This window comes from Dunckerocampus dactyliophorus, chromosome 6 (genome assembly GCF_027744805.1).
Source record: "Dunckerocampus dactyliophorus isolate RoL2022-P2 chromosome 6, RoL_Ddac_1.1, whole genome shotgun sequence".
In the NCBI taxonomy this organism is placed as follows: Eukaryota; Metazoa; Chordata; class Actinopteri; order Syngnathiformes; family Syngnathidae; genus Dunckerocampus; species Dunckerocampus dactyliophorus.
The window spans coordinates 33,148,163-33,170,866 of NC_072824.1; the positions used below are offsets into that span (position 1 = coordinate 33,148,163).

Here is a 22,704-nt window from a genome sequence, read left to right on the forward strand (position 1 = left end):
TCAGGATGGTATGATGCAAGAGGGGCAGGGCTCATGACTCATTCACACACCAATGACAGCATCAGGAGCAACTTACACTTCAGTATCTTGCACACGGAACTTGAGATCAAACCTACCATAAGGGCAGGGGTGTCCAAAGTGCGGCCCGGGGGTGCCACTAACTTTACAGACAAAATGAATGAAGGTTACCAGTGTTGTTAGACATAGTTTATATTACTGTCCCCAAAAAAGTAATTGCATTAGTAATGGAATTACTCCTTCATAAATGTAATGAGTTACCAGGAAAAGTAACTATTGTGTTACTTTAGTGAAAAACCTTCAAATGCTGTATGTTTGGCTTTGTAGTGGCATGTGCCGCTGATAGATGGCGGGCGTGACGAGGGCAGCGACATCCAAACGCTGCAAACGCAGCAAGGATCCCAGCAGAAAGACAAATACAAACCCCATAAAACGCTTACAACTGCAAATGAACCCCACAAATGAACAAAGCGCCTTTAAAGACATGAGTTGAGTGGCCTGAATAAAGACGTCTTGGTCGTAACAAGCAGTTGCTCTACAATGCCGCCTTCTTGTCAACACGATCCACACAGTTGACCATACAGGATATATGAACGTGTGTTCACCTCACTGCCAGTGTTGAGGCGGGATTGGCTGTCTAAGCTCGTGCTTCTGCAGCCAGACAGCAGCACACAATCATGGTGCGCTCAAGGACCACCAAACAGTGCGAAATCTCAACGCTTGACGAAAAAGTCTTAGTATTGTGTGCTTTCTGACGGTGGTCCATATGCTGTACATTTGACCTCTACTATCAAGTATCGTGGCCCATTTTGGAAGAAAAAATCATTAAATAAAGTCATTTTTTGACAACAAAAATCCACAAATTTGTGAATGCTGGATCACGGGTGTGCGGGGATCTGTTGTCTATGTTTGAAGTATCTGTTAACTTTCAATCAGTGTTCTGTAGAAACACTAAAATACTCTTAATCACTACAATAACCGTCAAGGAGTGGACTACCTGCCAGGTTCTGAGTTTGACTCTGTGGCTAATTAATGCAAGTGCAGACATAACATCTACACAGCTCAGATGACATCATAACTTTATAGCTGCAGGGTTTTCTTCCATGAAACGGATGATAGGCTGTCAGGAAAGGGTTGGGATTTGACAATAAAAGCATGAACACACGTCGAGTCCAAGTCAGAAAGCCTTGGTCACCTCAGCTTTGCATGTGCCCCGCCTGGAGTCATCACCACAGAGAAACAAGGTAAGCCCACGTTGAGACTGATCAGCAGCAGTTCCTCATTGTCACTGGACAAACAAACATGTCGGAATGTTTCATCTTTTTTAAACCTTCGACGGCTTCCTGTGGTAAAAGTTGCGCTTTTCTTTATGTCAGTCTTCACAAAAATGTTAGGAAATGATAATTTGCCTTTTTTGTGCTAATCACTCACATGTATTGTAAGAAAACATGTTGTGTAGTCATGGCAACCAGCCACATTTCACCAGTGACTCATTCAGAACCACTCCTTATCTTGAAAGCCCGGGCGAGACGTTGGATAAACTTGGGTGAAGACTCCAAATATTACGCATGTTTCCTCTTTGTATTCATGTGGTCGATTATTTACTCAGGCTTGCGTGCACGGAAAACAGCACAGTGGAACCTCTAAGGCGGAAACATGAGGTGGGAAATACCAAAACATGGAATCAGAAATAATGAGGTTCAGATTAAAACGTCAATATTTCCAAGTGAACAAGCCAAGTGTCATAAAAGTGTCCAAATATAACAGACGTTAACCACTGTGAAATGCTAATTAGTTATTCAACAGTTTTTAGAATCATTTCTTTATTTTTCTCCAAGATCATTTATAGATTTATAGATACAGGCATAATGTACAGCATACATGTACCACTGTTAGAATTAATGATTTATTTATTTATTTGTATTATTTACTTGTATTAATGTCTCTTCTGTTGTTGTTGCTTAATTTATTGGTATTTATGTTTATGTTTCTTATGTTCTTATTCTTTCTTGTGTTTTCTTTCTTTTCTTGGGAGAATGAACAGAATAAGAATTTCATTGCATAGTAGAACTGCTGTTTTATTGTGCATATGACAATAAAACTCTTCAATCTTGAATCTTGAAAAGCCCACAATGTTGACATGTTTATGTCGTTATGCTTCACTCATAATGTTTTTCCCCTGAAGCGGCCCTTGAAAGTGCCGCATTTTTGTGTGACCCACACATTTGTGTGTGAACTTTATATACAGTAATCCCTCGTTTATCGCGGTTGATTGGTTCCAGATGTGACCGTGATAAGTACATTTCCAGAAGTTGGAATGGAAGAATGAAATTGACATAGTTAGGGCATAGCGACTTTCTAAATATGGTTTTTAACATTATTAGAGCCCTCTAGACCTGAACTAACACCCCTGTAGTCACCTTTACACTCGTATTACCCAATAGTAGACATGAGAAGAGAAAATCAAACATTTAGGGCCACACGGTGGCCACACAGTAAGGAGTTCTGGAAGATTTGGGTTTGAATCTCTGCTGGACATCTCTGTGTGGGGTTTTGAATGTTCTTCTCGTGCGTGCGTGGATTTTTTCCGGGTACTCCAACTTCCTTCCACATTCCAAAACCATGCATGTTAGGTTCATTGGCGACTCTATTCCCCATAGCTATGAATGTGAGTGTGAATACTTGTTATTAGTAAATTATTACTTTTTTAAAAAATAAATAAATAAATCCATAAATCCATAAATCCCCGAATTTGCGGGCCCACGAATAGGAAAAATGCATTTTAAAAAACTACAGTCTTTCCAGCTAATAGAGTGTAACTGATCTTTTCCCATTGTGTCCATGTCTTTTGTTGTTCCACAAGCTTGTGAGCGCTCCCCCAAACATGAAGCCTATCGCTGAGGGCATGTCCCACGTAGTACCCAATCACGTTCTGAGAGTGGGTCAGACTATACGTCTGGACCCAGAACAGGAGACTGTCACCCAATATTCCAGTCCAAGCAAGCCCAGCAGTCGCCACAGTGGCTTGGATCTTGACATTTCCCTGGATAATCTCAACCAGCTCATGATAGAACTGGACCCAACCTTTGAACCCATCCAGGTCAACAAAAAACATCCGCGCATCAGCCCTGCTCCAGGTACAGTATGACGGCCCGCACACCATGCCCGCAAAAGAGCGTAATGGTTAAAAATCACATCTTTAAGGCCAACAAAGGGCAGGATCCATGCACATTTTTCTTGTAAACTTATTTTTTGATAGCAGAGAGCTTTGGAAATGCACCCACCCTTTATTATAAGAGTAATTGCACCACTTCAGTGACTCTGGGACTTCTGCCCAGACTAGGAACCACACCCTTAACATCTCAGGCTACTGATACAAAGACAAGGCACATACTGTACTGTAATAATGGTGCAATGTTACATTCACGATGCCTTAAATGAAGATGGATCATACCAACGTTTTCTCTTGTGCGTGCATTTCTGTAGATCTTATCTTCATGAACAACTGGCGGAGATGTTAAAGCAGCAAACCTTTGTGTGCTAAACACAGGATTTCCTGTGCATGTACACTAACTAGCAGCTATCACATGCAGGAACATCAGCCATGTTATGTAACTGCAGACGTTTTTGGTGTGGCTCCTTCTCTGACCACAATGTTTTATTTGACTGAGTGCATCAACTGAATCCATACTTTCCATCAACAAGGAGAGGCAGACGTAACCTGAAGTGAAGACAAACAAGTTGGAACCCCTTGCAGGGAGGTTGTGACACAACAGGGGAAAGTGCACAATTTAATACATCCATCCAGTTTGGAAGGATTACCCTGTGCCGTGCAGGCAGGTACCTGCATGAGAAACCTTAGCAGATGTTTGTGTGCACACGCAAGCCAAGCCCTTTTTGGGAAACTAAAACTACAGCATGAAGAATGAGCACGACAGCATGCTGAGCGGTTTTATCTTGACTGTATTAACCCTCAATGTTTTCCTCTCCTTCCCAGATGGATGCTGCTCCTCACCCACAGTGTCCCCCAGCATCCCCATTCCCAGACCCACAAGTCTCAGCTTCAGTCCCCCAGGCACAGTTGTCTTTTCTGGATCCCCCTCCTCTTCACGGCCCTGGCTGCCATGTGGGGGTGCAGCCCGACAGAATCCCTCAATGAGGCACGATATATCCGGCTCTCAAGGATCCTTACGCTTGTCCTACCCTGACAGGAACAGTGCTGCTTCACTACTCTCCACATCAACATGCTCAGACACCAGCTACTTGCTTGGCAGGTACAACTTATCTGCAGCCATTAAAGTGTACATTTATATCAATAATGCAAAACATTTGGTACACTCGCCCATCTAATGTGGTCCTATACCAGTACTTGTCTTTACACACGTAATAATGCATAGCTTCAGGGTGTTATCTTCACCAGACACGCTAATTATGATCAAAATCTGACCTTGTGGCGGTGAGCTATGAATGTTTACTTTTTGTTCATTTTTCAATCGACCATCAAGGTTTGACGCCATGCGGAGGACACATCGTATGACGTTGTGCTTAAACGCTTTGCAATTTGTCAACGTCAATCTTTCTAGCATCTGTGATTTTAATTTCAGCTCATTTGGTCAAAGAGGAGTTCATCAAAATACAACACCTGGTATTGGTCCAAAATGGCCGTCCCAACCGATTCCTTGTTCACCAAAACTGGTTGTAGCCTCTGTCCATCCATCCATTTTCTTCCACTTATTCGGGTCTGAGTCGTGGAGGCAGGCGTCCAGACTTCCCGGTCTTTTGCCACCTCATCCAGTTCCACCGGGGGACATTGATGCATTCCCAGGCCGGCTGTGAGACATAATCCCTCCAGTGGGTCCTAGGGTCTGCCTCGGGTCGTCCTCCCTACTGTGCATGCACGTAACACCTCACCAAAGAAGAATCCAGGAAGCATCCAGACTAGATACCCGGAATACTTTAGCTCTGCCACCTGAGGTACTCCCAGTCCCGGAGCTATAATCCACCCTTTTCCAACAAAGAACCGTGGCCTCGGATTTGGAAGTGCTGACTTTCATTCCAGAAGCTTCACACACAGTAAAACATTGAAAGGTCACAGCTGGATGGAGTCGTCAGGACCATATGAGCTGCAAATACCATGGATGAGATCTTGGCTGAATCTAGAAATTGTGTCCCTAAAAATAATGAACAGAACAGAAGGGTGGAGGACAATGTTCACCATGAACATGACTGACTTACTGCCAGCAAAGCGACTCAAGCTCCTGACCCTAAGAGCCAGACCAGTTTTCCACAGCCAGGATGAAAATCTCATTGCAACACCTGCATCTAAAGCTCGGACTGTCCTTTTCCAGGGCTCTGAGGGGTGTGATCCCCTTATGGTTGGAATATCGTCTGGTCAACCTTCTTGAAAAGTCTCGTTCCTTACTTCCATGCAATGTTGAAGAGATGCATCAGCCATGACATTCCCACAACATTCAGAGTCTTAAAGAGTTCGGGGCAAATGTTGTCCACTGCCAGGCCTTGCCACTGCTAAGTTTTTTGACCAACTCAAATATCTTGGTGGTGCTGATGGGCGTGTCTATGTTCATGACTGCGCTTCCTCAGTGAAAGGTGTTTCAGTGGGATTGAGAAGATCCTGATAGTGTTCCTTCCAGCACACGATTACATCCCCAGCTGAGGTTAGCAGGCTTCTGTCCGAGCTGTAGACAGGGCATTGCTTCCCCCTCCTCACGTTTTGCCAAAACCTCTTTGAAATTGTGCTCCATGGCCTCAACAAACTCCTCCTGCACCTGATCAGATGCTTCAAGTTGTAACTTCTCACAATCTTGTACAAGTCGCAGTCATGTTCCATGTCCTAAGAACCAGACTCTCATGTTTTCACCCGCAGGCGGTGGTTCTGGGGGCTGGTGGCTGGCCCCTCGATAACCCGGCACTCTCCCTCACCTTGGTTTAGGACACTAGGGCGGTTTCTTCTTTGGATTCTATTCAGAATAGTCTTTTGAATTACTCTGTCATGTTGGACCTGTTTAACTCAGGAAACCATAATGGCCGTGTAGACCCCAATAACATAGCCCCACCACCATAAGATTATGATTTACAGAGGGCTTGAAAATGCAACACTGGCTGCAAAAACGTTTGTGTATTCCTCTTGTTCCTTTGAATATTCAAACACGTACAACATTGAAGTAGAAAGATACTCCCCGGTTAAAACACAACGTGTACATATCCTCATTTTCTCTGCACAGCACGTTGTCTTTGGCCAGTGAAGACGCAGGCTGTCTCGAGTCGATCCTCTCTTCTCCATGTGGAGCCTGTGGTGACGGATGCAGGACGAGGCACTATGACACCCAATACAGCTCAGATCATCACGGGCAGGAGGTGCCCACAAACTGCTCACTTAGCAGTCCTGAGCAGTCCCTCTCTGGCTCTTTTACTGATATTCCGATGTTGCTGATCAACGGCGTCCCGCTCCGGGACTTGCAGGTCAACACGTCTCCTGTATCAGAAAATGGCTCAGCGCAGAAGTCATTCACTCCCCACGGTGAGCTGGTGTTGTTGTGTCCACAGAGTACTGTTTGAACACTTGACTTTATGTCATGAATTCCACTCCTCTTTTAGGTTTGCAAGCCAATTTGAATGGCAGTCAGACGTCAATGAAGTTTGTTATGGACTCATCAAAATGTTGGTTCTGTCCACATATCAGCAGAGCAGAAGGTGAGAATCTCTACTTTTTATGGGGTACTCAAGGAAAAACGTATACAGTGGAACCTTGGTTAGTGTATGCCCCGGTTAGCGTGGTTTTTGATTAATGTTGAAAATTTACGGAAAAATTTTGCTTCGCTTCGTACGTTATCGTGTTAGGGTACAATATTGTCATGGCATTAATACACTGCATGACACCAACTGTTTCATTAATGTATTTTTATCACAAAATATCCTTGTTAGCAGCTTACTAATACAAAGAAACAGGAAGCGGAAGTCAGCTCTGTCACCCGTCTATGATATAATCAGCAGTTGACTCTGTAGTTCTTTGCTAACTAACGGTTACGTCGCAAGTCTCATAATGTGTTTTGTGTTTGCATTCTTGGCTTTCTGGAACAGATTCATCGGAATTACCTTATTTCTCACAGGAAAATATGATTTGATTAGAGTATGTTTCGGTTAGAGTCTGGCCTTCTGGAACAGATTAATAAGCTAACCAAGGTTCTAACCAAGGTGTACCAATTAAATTCATATGGGTCCTTTCCTTATACTTTGCTGAAGTCCTGGGCCCTCATCATGCAATAACAACTCCAGATTCACGTCTGTGCTGATATTGTGATGTTCGATCCGTCTTAGCTGAGGCCCTGGTAAAGGACAGAGAACCAGGAACATTTGTGGTGAGAGACAGCACCACCTACAGAGGAAGTTTCGGCCTGGCCATGAAGGTGGATCTAACGGCAACCGGTTCTTCTGCCACTGCTGAGACAGGTAAGCTTTCATTTGTGTTCTTTGGCAATTTGACTAGTGGCTTTTTAGACGATGTAAACAACATTTTGATGAGTTGCAGAAAAGATGCCTTCCCAAAAAACATCATGTTCGCCAGGCATGTCCAATGGCCTCGAGCCTCATTTGCCTAACCCAACTGATGGGATTGGGCACGTCTGTGCGCACCCTGCCTGTGGCGAGGCAGTAGAGTTATTTTTTTTAGTATCAAAACAAAAAAACACAGTTAGTAACAATTGTAAGTATCAAATGTTAAGTCATATGAAGTCTGCAAATGCATCCTTACCAGAGGTGGGACAAAGTCAGTGTTTTGCAAGTCTCAACACACGGCTGTTGACAGTTGTCCACTGCAATTTTTATTTTTCTGGGTCTCAGGAAGTTATAATTCATGGCATTTTAGAAAAAACATGTATGTGACATAAAGGTGTTCTATGAGGGATACCACTCATCATTTTCCTTTAAAGGAAAACTGCACTTTTTGGGGGATTTTTGCCCATCATCCACAATCACGTAATGGGACACACCTATGCCGCCTACAAAGACCGCTATTAAAACACCTCCAAAAACCTCCAGCAAGGTTTTATGGTTTTATATTCATGCTGTAACCGTGCAGTAACAGGTACATTCATGACAACATGAAATACTTACAGTATTTTGCCCTATTTTGGTCCTTTTAAGCATTGCCGGGAACTTCCTTCCGTGGTGCATTGATTGAACATAGCAACATAGGAACGCCTACACCTAGCGTTAACCTTTCCAAACTCAAAAATAAAAACACAGCAGCAGTGGCGGCAGGTCCAACATGTAGCCGTACCTTTTTGGTAGCGGTATGAGGCACTACGAGCGCGGCGCTGATGCGCTGTGGGCGAGTGTCTGGTGAAGCAAGTTGCTAGCCGGCTAGTGGCTAGCTGTTGTGGTGTGGCGAAGTGTCAATGTGCCAGTAACGTAGTTTGATCGTCGTAACAATGTTAATAATAACAATAATAACAATGTCGCTGTAGCTTGGTTAATATGTTATATGTAAATGTTGAGTATGTAATCTAAGTAGTGTTTTTCAGAAGGCTTTATAGGCGGAATATTCTGTATGTTTGCCATTATGTGCAGCAATGAGCTGTCTCTTTGCATCTCTTACAACTACGTTACTGTATTTCTTGAACAAGAAAAAAACACATGACAGGACAGAATATACAGTACATACAGTATATACAGTATGTGCGTGTGTGTGTATGTATTAACAGCTCCAAATGAACTGAAACTGTCTCTTTAACAGTAGCACAACATTTGAATCACACTTTAACCATTATTAAGAGCCATCAAGAGTTGCGTTCAAAGACACAATGTAATGTCAATGGCGTTTTGAGTGTAGATGTAGTTTCTGTGATTTCCGAGCATCATTAAATGCAGCACATTGTACTTTCGCAGTGAGAGTTATGTTAGTGAGAGATAAGAATATCCACTTACTGTTTTTCTTTGTCTTTTTGTTTATTTCGACCACACCTACACGGATAATAAAGTTTTTGTGTGATATTCCAGTGTCAGTGAATGCATCTCCCGGTTGTCGAGTGACAATGAGGAAGTGTAGCTCGGAGGAGGACTAGAGACATGTTTGTGAGTTGGACATAAATATATAGTGTTGGAATTGCACTGTTGTCGATGTGTTCAGGTAGGAATAAAGTTGTAAAAGTTGTGCAGACTCTGAGTGACTGTGGGGACACCACACGACGCTTCCTTCTGTTGTCATAACAGAGAGTTGTGGTTACCGCCGTTAACGCGTTATTTTTGACAGCCCTAGTTTTTATATCTTTAGAGAGCACATATTGTGGACGATGGGCAAAATTCCCCCCCAAAAAGTGCAGTTTTGCGGTTGACTGCTATGGTTTATATACTGACTGAAAGGAAGCTTTGTTGCTATTTTTTTCCTCAGGAGGAGAGAGAAGCTGCCAATTTGTCAAGCACTTTCTTATCGAGTCATCAGCAAAAGGTGTTCGCCTTAAAGGGTCCTCTCAGGAGCCATACTTCGGTAAGGTCAACAATGCTTCTGCTTGAATATTCCTTTTGAATCATTTCAAATTTGCTTTGCAATGAGAAATTCCTGCTGGCGCACCCAACCTCAGTGGGCCGTGACTGGAAGGTATGAGTCCAATGAGCTGTGACCACACACCCACAGCAATTAGTGATGATGTGGGGGCAAACATCAACCTGAACGGTGGGTGGAGAAACACAAGGATAGGATTCCATGTAAAATATATCTAAAAAAACAATTTAGAAGAACAATAACATGAATTGTTCATATGCTGTTTTTGTTACAGTACGGGTTTGTACATTCATTTTTTAATCTCGTGACTTATTTGACTTATTTTGTTTTTTATTTAGTATTCATTGTGTTTATTGTCACCTCATTTACTGCCGTATTTTCCGGACTATAAGTCACACATTTGTTCATGGTTCATGGTTTGGCTGGCCCTGCGACTTATACTCCGGAGCGACTTATCTATGTTTTTTCCCCCACTGACAGACACGAGAGGGCGCTCTAGGCTTGTGTGCCAGTATCTGCCATTCCGATCACTCCTGTACCACTGAAAATGTACAACGTAAACATCAACTTATAAAGACAACTGAGAAAAACTAAATCATATTGTACAGATTACAAGCTGCAAGTCTAGTTAAGTTTGCTGTTGAGGCTATTAGGTTATCTGAATGTTGTAGTCATCTGAACTGTTTGTATTTTGCGTCAACAGACGCCTATTTAGCCTGCATCTTATGGTTATTACTATAACTTGCCTTCCAAGGTGAAATGTCTCTTCCTGGTCTCTCATTTTATGAAATAAATTTAACCCCAAAAATGCGACTAATAGTCCAGTTCGACTTACAGTATATCTGTTTCTTTCTTCTTCATTGGCTGGTGCGACTTACTGTATACTAATAGTCGTAATGGTGACTAATAGTCCGGAAAATACAATAAACCATTTTTATCTTTATTTTCTTCTCTTTTTTTAAACTCGTTTTTTTGTTGTTGTTATTTTACTGTTGTCTGACTTCTTTTATGTTACTTTTATTATTTTATTCTTTTATCACCGCATAAGTGCTACGTCGGGTAGGATGCGACAAACAAAAGACTAAGAAATAAAAACACCGGGCAGGGAAAAATAACAAACTGCGGTCAAAGAAAATGAAGTATTTAATTCTTAGAGTAGCAAAAAAATAATCCCCATAAAAACTGGGGACGGAACAAAAGAACAATCCTCAAAACCAGGCTGTAAAACAACCGGTGAGGCAAAAATGCTCAAAACTACAGAAAGGGCAAACACAAAAGACGCACCAGAAAATGGCAGAGTGAGTACACGTCCGCATGAAACTAAACACAACACACCGGGAAAAAATCACACAGTTGCTGTCTGCCTGCTTTATGCCAACTCCACCTGATTGCCAACCCCCACACCTGGGGTGTACCTTCCAGGCGTGTCAGCACTCTGCAAAAGGGAGAAAAACCACAGACACACACAAGCAGCCACACCCACTCCGGGACGTAACAATAAGCTATACTTCTACATGTATTGCTCGACAAAAGACATTCCTTCTCCGTTAAGTAGAAAATGGTGGAACAGCAAGTTTTCATGACAAAATATAAACGCATGAATTATTGAAGTGTCAACATGTAAAAGATACGGCGTAAGTGAATTGAATCAGAAACAGAGATGGAGAAAGAGAAGGATTAAATAAGCTCTGCTTCGTCCTACTTTTTTCAGACATGTTGAACTGTGCAAATGTAGTAATTGCTTTCATTGTCATTATGTGATGTTACAGTCAAACCTGTCTTAGCGGTCACCTTTATAGAACGGCCACCTGCCTATAGCAGCCACTGAAAAATCCCCCGCAGCAAATGTACATGTTATAGACCCTGTGTATAGTAGTCACCTGTCCAACGCGGCCAGCGGCCACCCATTTTGTCTCCCTTGGTCAATATCTGACCGCATATAGCGGCCAAATTACCGACTCAAGTAGAAGCTTCATGCACGAAAAAGTTTGGTTTTTCAATCAATGAAGCCGTTGTGTGTAGACTTTAATTACTGAGTCCTAGCTCAGTCACAATCATTCACAAGATCCACACAAACTGTCAGTTGTTCCACATAAAAAAGCCGTCTTCTTTTGAGCTTGCTATTTCCTGGTCAAACATGTAACTTTAAGAGCATTTGCACCAAAACATTACCGCAAAGTAGGCTGGGAACAGGACGTGCTCCCAGCGACACTACAATAAAAAAAACATATGCTAGCATGCATGCGGCAGCGGGAGCAAAACTGAGTTGGGTTGTACTTTAATTGAAGTATTTTAGAATGTACTCACGTTATTTTTCATCAATCCTCATCCACAAATCCATCAAAGTCCTCATCTTCTGTATTCGACACAAACAAAGCCGTCTTCTTTTCCGTTCGCTACTAGTCTGTTAACTTGTCAGCGTTATTCAGCTCCGAAGCAAAGAAGGAAACTTCTCCTGTTGCTTCTGCCAACTTTATTTATTGAACGCGGCCACCAGACAGCAGCTCAGAACACACACATCTCTCAGCATCGTCTCTCCTTCCTGCTTGCCCACAAGGCAAAGGTTAAACAAGCCCCACTACATAGCTGTCCAGCCAATGCCTGTAAGAAATGACACCGTTTATTTCCTGGTCAATACTGTAATGCCGCTTGTTGTGGGGAAGGAGAGACTCACGTCGCCGATGCACTTTAATGGCTTTATTAACAGCGGAGAACACTGCAGGACTTTACATCCACGCCAACATAAACACACTTCCCAACTCTCTCCAAACTCACAGCTAGCACTGAGCCTAGCTCTCCTGCTCGGGACGCCCACCGTCACTTCCCGTCACTTCCTGATGAACTAAAGCTGTAATGACACTCTGCTGTATAAAAAGTAAAATATTAAAAACAAGCGTAAGACATTACTAGCACAGCTTTGTTCTGTGGGTCGTGGATAATAACAAGCCTAGTAGTGCTGTACAACTTTATCCGCAGTCCCACAGTGCCCTCTACTGGTCAACATTATTTTATATTCCCCCCCACCCCTCCCTTTTTTTTCCTTTTTTTTTTCCTGTTCTGGTCAACATTCAAACTGGACGCCAACCTGTCTATAGAGGCCACCTGTCTATAGCGGCCACTTTTGCTGTCTCCCTCTAGTGGCTGCTATAGACAAGTTTGACTGTATGTTATATTCAATTCATATATTCTTGTCGTATTTACAGGAAGCCTTTCTGCCCTTGTGTACCAGCACACTATTTCAGCTTTCGCTTTACCCTGCAAATTACTCCTCCACTCCCAAGGTAATGACATACCGTGTAGGCGTGTGTGTGTGTGTGTGATCTAGACAAGATGAATTCATGAACCTGTGCTCACACAGAATTGGGTGGAGAAGAAGAAAAAAGGAAAGACATCTTGGCCTCAGACAACAAGCAGGGAACAGGTAGGCAAATGTGTTGGTTTCGGAACATTTTACATTTGAATCATGAGAGGTACGATTGAATAAAAGCTGCATGCAAGGAGACAAAGCAATACAACCTGAACACAACTTCTAGAGAAAGTGTCTGACTGTTCCTGACAGAGTCAATGAACGGCAGACTCACATGCCTAGACAACCAAGGCTATTTCAATCAGGTGTTAAGCATGTGGAGGACTTGTTTTGGACTCAGTAGGCCCCCGGCCTGGAGCAGATAATCATAGAAAGTCAGTGTGTACCTTAGCAGAAATATTTATAACTAATTATAACTAATAGCAGTCAATTAAAACGTTGCATAAGTGCAATAACAAAACACATTTTCCTGGCATTTTCCATCAACTTTTTACAAATGGTGTGTCTATTTTTATTGGCGTCCTGATTGTCTGGGTCAAATCATCAAGTTGACATCCAATTTCTTGGCCAAGTGTTTTTGAGTGGTGTTGCGTATTCATTCACAGATTGCTGATGATGGTACGCTCATCAAAACGTCTATTTGTGACACATGGCTCGCTCCTTACCCCTCCAAACCCTCCTGTTAGCTTGACCTTGATGCCCTCCTCTGATGTGGGGTCAGTGTTTGCAATAAAAGTGACTGTTGTCATTATTATATTGGATTCAGCGCCAGAAACTTGCCTTTCTCTCTTCAATTGCCATTGTTCACTTGCGAGACAATCCAGGCTTAAGACCTAAATATGCCTCACGCACTTTTTAAAACATTTAAAGTCTAAAATATACAGCGACTCACCGCTAACGAATGATGAGCAGATGGAATCGGCGTCACAGCACACAATTGAAGTGTGAAATCTCAAGCATGAAGACATGAACATGTAAAGATTGCAGGCTTTTTAAGGGGGGGCCATGTCTGGATTTAGAAATGCTGACCCACTGAGGGTGTAGCAAACGGATGGATAGACTTCGGGTAAATGAGATGGCTTTTTTGTGGAAAAAATGGCCTATTTTCCTAGAATAAAAAAAGACAACATATATATTCCAATTCCATTAGAATAACGTGCATCTTGACTGCAGCTTCCAATTTCATCTACCTGAATGCCGTTCCCACCGAGAGGTTGACAGGACCTTGTGCGGTTGACAGGGCGGTTTCCTGCACACTCCAACTGCTTTCCGGTTCCTTTGAACCCACCATCGTCAACCTGAAAGTGTCCTTCAAGGGCATCACGCTGACAGACGTCAACAGGAAGTAAGGAAACACACACATTTGGTGGGCAAAACAGCATGATGACCAAAGTCCTAAAATCCACATACGTGTTTTCTTACAGGCATTTTTTCAGACGTCATTATCCTGCTCACCTGCTTAGCTACAGCGGAGATGATCCAGAAGATCGGAGGTGAGTTGTCAATACATGGTAATTCAGACATGCAGTGATGTGTGTGGCTGTCACCTTGGTTACGGTTCAGCTGCTTGTGTGAATGATTAGAGATGTTATTGACAACATCCAATGCAGACTACAGTGCAATACAATACATTTTTAATGCACAATTACAATTTGGTATTCATGCAAGTGTATTTTTACTCATGTTTTTTGTAGTTATTGATATTATTTATTGATCCTACATTGTTATTATGTTTCTATTTCAGTAGTACAGCATAAATGGTCATTTCATTGAATGTCACATATCTTATCATACTCGACTAGAAACTACATGCAGCAAGAAAGTGTATTAATTAATTTGGCATCAAATAGTGAATGTCATGTCATTGCACAGCTTATACTTGCACAAATCACCACAGCACTTCAAAATTAGAATAATAATAATAATAAGCAGTGGATGTGGTTTTGCAGTGTTTGTGTGGCCGTGCAGTATTTTGGGGTTCATCACCTCAAACATGATTGATTGTTGTTTGAGACATTGCAGTACAACACACAGTACTACGTATGCAGTATGCAGACATATGCAGTACAACACACAGTAACGTATGCAGTATGCAGACATATGCAGTACAACACACAGTAACGTATGCAGTATGCAGACATATGCAGTACAACACACAGTAACGTATGCAGTATGCAGACATATGCAGTACAACACACAGTAACGTATGCAGTATGCAGACATATGCAGTACAACACACAGTAACGTATGCAGTATGCAGACATATGCAGTACAACACACAGTAACGTATGCAGTATGCAGACATATGCAGTACAACACACAGTACTACGTATGCAGTATGCAGACATATGCAGTACAACACACAGTAACGTATGCAGGATGCAGACATATGCAGTACAACACACAGTAACGTATGCAGTATGCAGACATATGCAGTACAACACACAGTAACGTATGCAGGATGCAGACATATGCAGTACAACACACAGTAACGTATGCAGTATGCAGACATATGCAGTACAACACACAGTACTACGTATGCAGTATGCAGACATATGCAGTACAACACACAGTAACGTATGCAGTATGCAGACATATGCAGTACAACACACAGTAACGTATGCAGTATGCAGACATATGCAGTACAACACACAGTACTACGTATGCAGTATGCAGACATATGCAGTACAACACACAGTAACGTATGCAGTATGCAGACATATGCAGTACAACACACAGTAACGTATGCAGTATGCAGACATATGCAGTACAACACACAGTAACGTATGCAGTATGCAGACATATGCAGTACAACACACAGTAACGTATGCAGTATGCAGACATATGCAGTACAACACACAGTACTACGTATGCAGTATGCAGACATATGCAGTACAACACACAGTAACGTATGCAGTATGCAGACATATGCAGTACAACACACAGTAACGTATGCAGTATGCAGACATATGCAGTACAACACACAGTAACGTATGCAGTATGCAGACATATGCAGTACAACACACAGTACTACGTATGCAGTATGCAGACATATGCAGTACAACACACAGTAACGTATGCAGTATGCAGACATATGCAGTACAACACACAGTAACGTATGCAGTATGCAGACATATGCAGTACAACACACAGTAACGTATGCAGTATGCAGACATATGCAGTACAACACACAGTAACGTATGCAGTATGCAGACATATGCAGTACAACACACAGTACTACGTATGCAGTATGCAGACATATGCAGTACAACACACAGTAACGTATGCAGTATGCAGACATATGCAGTACAACACACAGTAACGTATGCAGTATGCAGACATATGCAGTACAACACACAGTAACGTATGCAGTATGCAGACATATGCAGTACAACACACAGTACTACGTATGCAGTATGCAGACATATGCAGTACAACACACAGTAACGCCTCTTTTGTCTTTTTGACTGTTGCAGGTGGAGGAAAGGTTCAAGTTTTGGTGCAAAGTAAGGGAGTTGTTATTTTAAAGATGAATCTTTTAAAAGTATAAACTGTGCTACACTACTTTCATCATTTATTGTGTAATGGGGGGGGGGGGGGGGGGGGGGGGGTGGTGTAATTATTTGATCCCCTGCTGATTTTGTCCGTTAGAGACACAGAATATTAAAAACATGTAAAAAAAAAACATGAAAATGTATTTTCGACCTTCTAAATCCATTTTTTGTAACATATTCGAGCCCACTAGACATGAAATAACACCCCATAGTCACCTTTACACCGGTATGACCCAATATAGTAAACATAGTAAGAGAAAAAAAGGCATAAATACCACATCAGATGTTGGCATCGGGAGAATTCCTTGAAGTTGGTCCTTTTTTTGACTTCCTGTTCTGTAGAGTACTTCCTGCGGTGGCTATTGTCTCATCAATGTAACGTTACTGACACCTGGTGGCCAGTGTAGACTGCTGAATGTCATCACGATGTACTTAAATCAGCATATTTTGTGACTAATAATATTCAACCACGAAACAGGGTGATGTATTCATCAATATATTTCTATGAGGATCCTGGGGTGGCCTAGCCAGTTTCTGGTAAGGCCGTGGAGGGAGCTGAAACTTTGTTGCCAAGCAACAGCCTCAAAATCTTTAGGATTTGAAGAGTATCTGAAAAAAAAAGAGTGGGCCTCCTGAGATGTTTGCAACCCTACAAGAAACATGTGAGCTCTGTACTTGCCAACAAGGGCTTTGGCCACTAGGTGTCAGTAATGTTACTCTCATGTTAGATGAGACACACAAGCACCAGACTTGATCGCCGGAACAACAGGCTTTAATTGCAAATGTTAATGATTTCACAACAGGCACAATAATCCAGAACACAGGCTACCGTAACCCACGCTAAGCTAAAACTTAACTCTGAACCCCTGACGTCACTTCCTGTCCTCCCCCTACTCGGTTCACCAAGCACCGGAAAACATTTACAGCAACTCACACGAGCACAAGTCATATTTATGTCTTATATGTCTTATTTTCTCTTATTATGTCTACTATGCTGGGTAATAGGAGTGTAAAGGTCACTATAGGGGTGTTATTTCATGTCCAGAGGGCTCTAATGATGTTAGAAACGGTATTTAGAAGGTTGTAAACAGGGTTTCTACAAAAATATTCCATATATAAAAAAGGAATCCTACTTGGTGAAATTCACTTCCCACGTTCGGGTTAAAAATGTGCTGTTTTCATTCAGTCAAATGCAAATGAGTTTATAAGCCGTGTTTTTGATTCTGCCTCATTTCTTAGCCTCATTTCTCATTTCTTAATATCAGCAGGGGATCAAAGAACGATTCCCCCCACCACCGTTGTATCTCTTCGATGTATCGCAATGCGTCTGTGTAGGCTCTCAGTCGTACAGGAGTTGTCCATCGAGGAAAAGGCTTCTTGAGACGTCATCTGTACTTCTGTGTAGAAGGTGTTGGACGTTTCGCTCCTCATCCGAAGAGCTTCGTCAGCAAACTAATAAGTGCTGGTAGCTTAGGCCTTAAATACAGTAAGAGTGGGCGGAATTGGTGTGCCAACACCCTCCTCCTATTGGTTCGTTACACTAAGCCTGGGCGGAGCAGTGGTATAATCCTATCCTGTTATTCACACCTACGATAAAAGGGAAGTGTCGCTCCCTGAATTGGGTATGAACGACTCTGATACTGGCTTGTTAGCATCTATTGTTCTGGCTCGGCCCTGCCTTCACCTCATTTGCAAGACTAAGAGCTGTGGGTTTTGGTCTCAGTAACCTGCTGAACACAGGGTCCAAATTAAACCTCAAACCACCATTCCGATTCAATGATGGGTTCTGTTGTTTGACAAAAATAGCTTCCTTTACTCCTCTTTCAAACCATCTGTTTTCTTTGGCCAAAATCTTTACCTCGCTGTCCTGAAAAGAGTGATTGGTAGCTTTCAGGTGTAGATGTACTGCTGATTGAGGACCACTAGCATTGTCCCTGCGATGTTGATAAAGCCTTTTTTGGAGCATTTGCTTAGTTTCCCCAATGTAGTGCTCTTTGCATTCCTCATCTTTACAGTGGATGGAATAGACCACATTGCTCTGTTTCTGGTTTGGAGCCTTGTCTTTAGGATGCACTAATTTTTGTCTCAGGGTATTTACTGGTTTGAAATAGGTAGGAATTTTGTGTTGCCATAAGATCCTCTGGAGTTTTTCGGAGACCCCCGCTACATAAGGGACTACCACTCCTCTCCTTTTTGCTTCTGTGGGCTTTTGGGTTTCTTTCCCTACTCTCTTCTTTTGACATTTGTTAAAAGCCCACCGTGGGTACCCACAGGTTGAGAGCGCTCTCTGGACATGTTGTGTCTCCTTTTTCTTTCCCTCAGCACTAGTTGGTATTTGTTCCGCTCTATGTTGGAGGGTCCTAATAACCCCTAGTTTATGTTGTAGTGGATGGTTTGATTCAAAAAGCAGGTATTGGTCAGTGTGTGGCCACAACCTGTGGGTACCCACGGTGGGCTTTTAACAAATGTCAAAAGAAGAGAGTAGGGAAAGAAACCCAAAAGCCCACAGAAGCAAAAAGGAGAGGAGTGGTAGTCCCTTATGTAGCGGGGGTCTCCGAAAAACTCCAGAGGATCTTATGGCAACACAAAATTCCTACCTATTTCAAACCAGTAAATACCCTGAGACAAAAATTAGTGCATCCTAAAGACAAGGCTCCAAACCAGAAACAGAGCAATGTGGTCTATTCCATCCACTGTAAAGATGAGGAATGCAAAGAGCACTACATTGGGGAAACTAAGCAAATGCTCCAAAAAAGGCTTTATCAACATCGCAGGGACAATGTTAGTGGTCCTCAATCAGCAGTACATCTACACCTGAAAGCTACCAATCACTCTTTTCAGGACAGCGAGGTAAAGATTTTGGCCAAAGAAAACAGATGGTTTGAAAGAGGAGTTAAGGAAGCTATTTTTGTCAAACAACAGAACCCATCATTGAATCGGAATGGTGGTTTGAGGTTTAATTTGGACCCTGTGTTCAGCAGGTTACTGAGACCAAAACCCACAGCTCTTAGTCTTGCAAATGAGGTGAAGGCAGGGCCGAGCCAGAACAATAGATGCTAACAAGCCAGTATCAGAGTCGTTCATACCCAATTCAGGGAGCGACACTTCCCTTTTATCGTAGGTGTGAATAACAGGATAGGATTATACCACTGCTCCGCCCAGGCTTAGTGTAACGAACCAATAGGAGGAGGGTGTTGGCACACCAATTCCGCCCACTCTTACTGTATTTAAGGCCTAAGCTACCAGCACTTATTAGTTTGCTGACGAAGCTCTTCGGATGAGGAGCGAAACGTCCGACACCTTCTACACAGAAGTACAGATGACGTCTCAAGAAGCCTTTTCCTCTTCGATGTATCGTTGGACCTCTTCGATGCAGTTTATGTGTCTTGTATTCCAAATATTTATGGTGGCTGCTTTTGCCTGGCAGGATGTTTGGCTTTGTGGCGAAAGGCGTGGAAGCTGGCATGGAGAACGTGTGCCACGTCTTTGCCGAATATGACCCTCTGCAGCCCTGCAGCACAGCTGTCAAGGTTATTCAGGCTGTCATAGCCAAGTCACCGGCGCACTGATACCGAAACGCCATCCGACGCTTTGCACTGACTCATCTTCTCAGGTAATGGGTGATTACGACGTCGGCCATCATTGGCTGGCTCGTATTCAGCAGAATAGCTTTTCTGTGGTTGCCATGGCAACCCCACTTTAACACCGCTGACCCGTCAAAGCAAATGTTGTGTTGTGTTAGTGCTCGGGTCGGGTTGGGTCTGGCGTGCGGGCCTCGTTCAAACACGTTAAGGTCATCAGACCCATCATAACTTTGACAAGTCCTGTTAAGATCCACTGGCTTCACACGTCTGGTGGGAACCAGTGTGCACTGACACGTTACAACTGCAGGTGGCGCTCCGGGGCAGAACAAAAGCTTCCTCACCGTCAACCCCGACAATAGTGAATGTGACAAGATACGATCTAATTGTGAATTTGAACTCTTCAGCTGATGAGGACTCATCATCCCTCATGTGAGAAACACCTGACAGTACAAGCATGTAGCGTGAATGTAACAGCAAGCCCGGTTGAGATGGATTGGACGCATCCCGCTGTGTAGAAGGCATCCAACAGCCGTATTTTCACACCAAAACTTCATTTTTGTATTCACAAATGAATGAAAATAGACTGGAAATCATACGTGTGTATTTAGTTAGTCAGTGGCGGATGCAGCAGCTGCAGTCTGAATGAAACAACACTTCTGTGTAAAATGCCACATCCCCACACAGGTTGCACATCACTTCCAGACAGAGCGTATCACCGTCCGGTACATTCAGTTTGTGTGCCTAACTGCACACAATATATCATGTATCATTATGTGCTGCTGCTGTTGAAAAGGTTCATTATTTGACTAGAACTGCTATTATTCATTTTTATTGGCATTTCAAAGCTAAAACTATGCAAACATACCCTAAGCTAGGGATGTGTGGGGGGCCACTTTGATGCACTGTATGTCAATATATGCTAAACTATCGAAACAAAACATCTACATCTCAGCTTTGTTACAGCTGACAATGCAACTTCATGTAATATATGCTAATGTCACTATGCTAATGTCACACTAGCATAGTAGTATTTTAGCAGTTTACATGAGTAGAAACCTATATAAACACTGAGTGCTATCATGTCCGGTGTTAGCATGTTAGCACTAGCATGCTAATATTAGCATAGTGGCATTTCTTTCACATTTTTGTAAGTATTAACACACGCAGACACTTAGCTCTTCCGTGCTGGGTGTTGCGTGTTAACATTGGCATGTTAGTATTGTTAGCATGCTAATGTCGCCTCTTCTGCTTCGACACTCGCAACTTTCATGCTCATTTTTCCCGCTTCGTCCCTTCATTCAGCTCACGCATTCACACGCCATTTCTCCAGAAACTGTAGATCCTCTAGTTAATTCATTTTATTTTTACAACATGCTTTGGGCCAATAAAAATGAACAGCAGGCCACACTTTGGACACCCTTGCCCTAAGTGCATGTTTCAGATCCTACTATTTATTGTACTATAAAAATGTATTCTATGTTTCATCTTGTTGCTGTGTTTTTTGTTACGACGAAGAATAAATTTTGTTACGACGAAGAATAAACATGTTGAGCTTGTCAGCTTACAATACATGTGCTAGTGTTCATATTTGTTCTGTGTCAAGTTAATTCATGCTAGCACGCCGCCTGTCACCCACATCATGTGATCATCTTCTCGCTCGGACCGATGGCGAGTGTGTATTCATTTTGTGCTTTTAATTTGACATTGTAAGCTACTTTTCTGAGACCCTTATTTTGTTCAGGGCAGTCAGACAAGATGTCATGATCTGTGTGCTGCTCTGCTGCCCTCTGGCTGTTTTCTGGATCTAATTTGGCACACCTGCATGCAATTAAGGACTCTCTTCTTAAGCTGCAGCCAGACACGAGTCCAGTGCCGGATTGTTACACAGCCTACGCTAACTACCTGCTCTCTCCAGCATCTAGTCCTCTTGTGTCGCTACTCTCTGGTCAGCTACTACAGTGTATGCCTTCCCTTCCTGCAGTTGGGTATTTCCCTGCAGTGGTGAGTGTCTTTTTCCTGCTTGATTGTTCAGCAGTGTTTTCAGTTGTTTTCTGCCTACTTTTTGTGCAGCTTTTTGTGTTTTTGCATTTTTCCACTCTGCTAGGTTTCCGCAGCACCCTTAGTTATACAAGTACTACCGTTTTCCCTGTGATTAGATCCAGGAGGTTTCTGTTGTACTTTGTATTTTTGTTTTATGTTTTTCCACGTGTGGACGTCTTTTGTTAATAACTCTTTTGTTACGAATTTGTTGTCTCTGCATTTTGGAATCCAAGTCCCGGCATAGCCGTTCCTAACACAAGATGTAAACGCGTTATTGTGAAGGCCGGAATTATGTGGTGGTTGTTCTGTGGGCTCTTAACAACTGGAGTTTAGTGAGCGTAATACCACTGATTTAGTTTCTGATCCGATACCGAGTAAAATCCAGGCTGGTATCAACAGTACTGAGCCGATACTGATACTTTGTGCAAATTCATGTAATGTGTTTGGTATATTTGAAAAAGTGGCGCATTTCATATCAACGCATAAAGAGAGCGAGACATTTAATGAATTTGTTAAATAAATGACTAATTGTAATAAATTCATCATTCATTTTAAAGCCGAAGTATACTGAGGTAGCGGGGTTTGACAGATAGCCAAGCTAATATACAACAGAAACAAAAATCCATTTTTAAACAGAAAAAAATAAGTAAAACAATGAAACTATTTAACAGAGTGATTATTAAT

At 42.5% G+C, this 22,704-nt stretch overlaps 1 protein-coding gene across 1 annotated transcript; it reads left to right on the plus strand.

Moving 5' to 3' along the window:
• Positions 1–7: 7 nt before the first annotated feature.
• LOC129182210 (tensin-4-like) lies at positions 8–21,507 on the plus strand. The gene is made up of 13 exons (XM_054778017.1): positions 8–1,262; positions 2,882–3,155; positions 4,016–4,292; positions 6,261–6,556; positions 6,634–6,729; positions 7,354–7,485; positions 9,425–9,520; positions 12,739–12,816; positions 12,894–12,956; positions 14,016–14,187; positions 14,267–14,335; positions 16,319–16,348; positions 19,824–21,507. Exons 2-13 carry the CDS (start codon positions 2,903–2,905, stop codon positions 19,963–19,965), a joined length of 1,704 nt encoding a protein of 567 aa, XP_054633992.1. The 5' UTR covers positions 8–1,262; positions 2,882–2,902; the 3' UTR covers positions 19,966–21,507.
• Positions 21,508–22,704: the final 1,197 nt, after the last annotated feature.

Bases quoted from the DNA above. Each gene is read 5' to 3' on its own strand.
- LOC129182210 (XM_054778017.1), top strand. From the start codon at position 2,903: ATGAAGCCTATCGCTGAGGGCATGTCCCACGTAGTACCCAATCACGTT. The intron at 4,293-6,260 runs GTACAACTTATC...TTCTCTGCACAG, and splicing joins ACCAGCTACTTGCTTGGCAG to CACGTTGTCTTTGGCCAGTG. The intron at 6,557-6,633 runs GTGAGCTGGTGT...CTCCTCTTTTAG, and splicing joins GAAGTCATTCACTCCCCACG to GTTTGCAAGCCAATTTGAAT.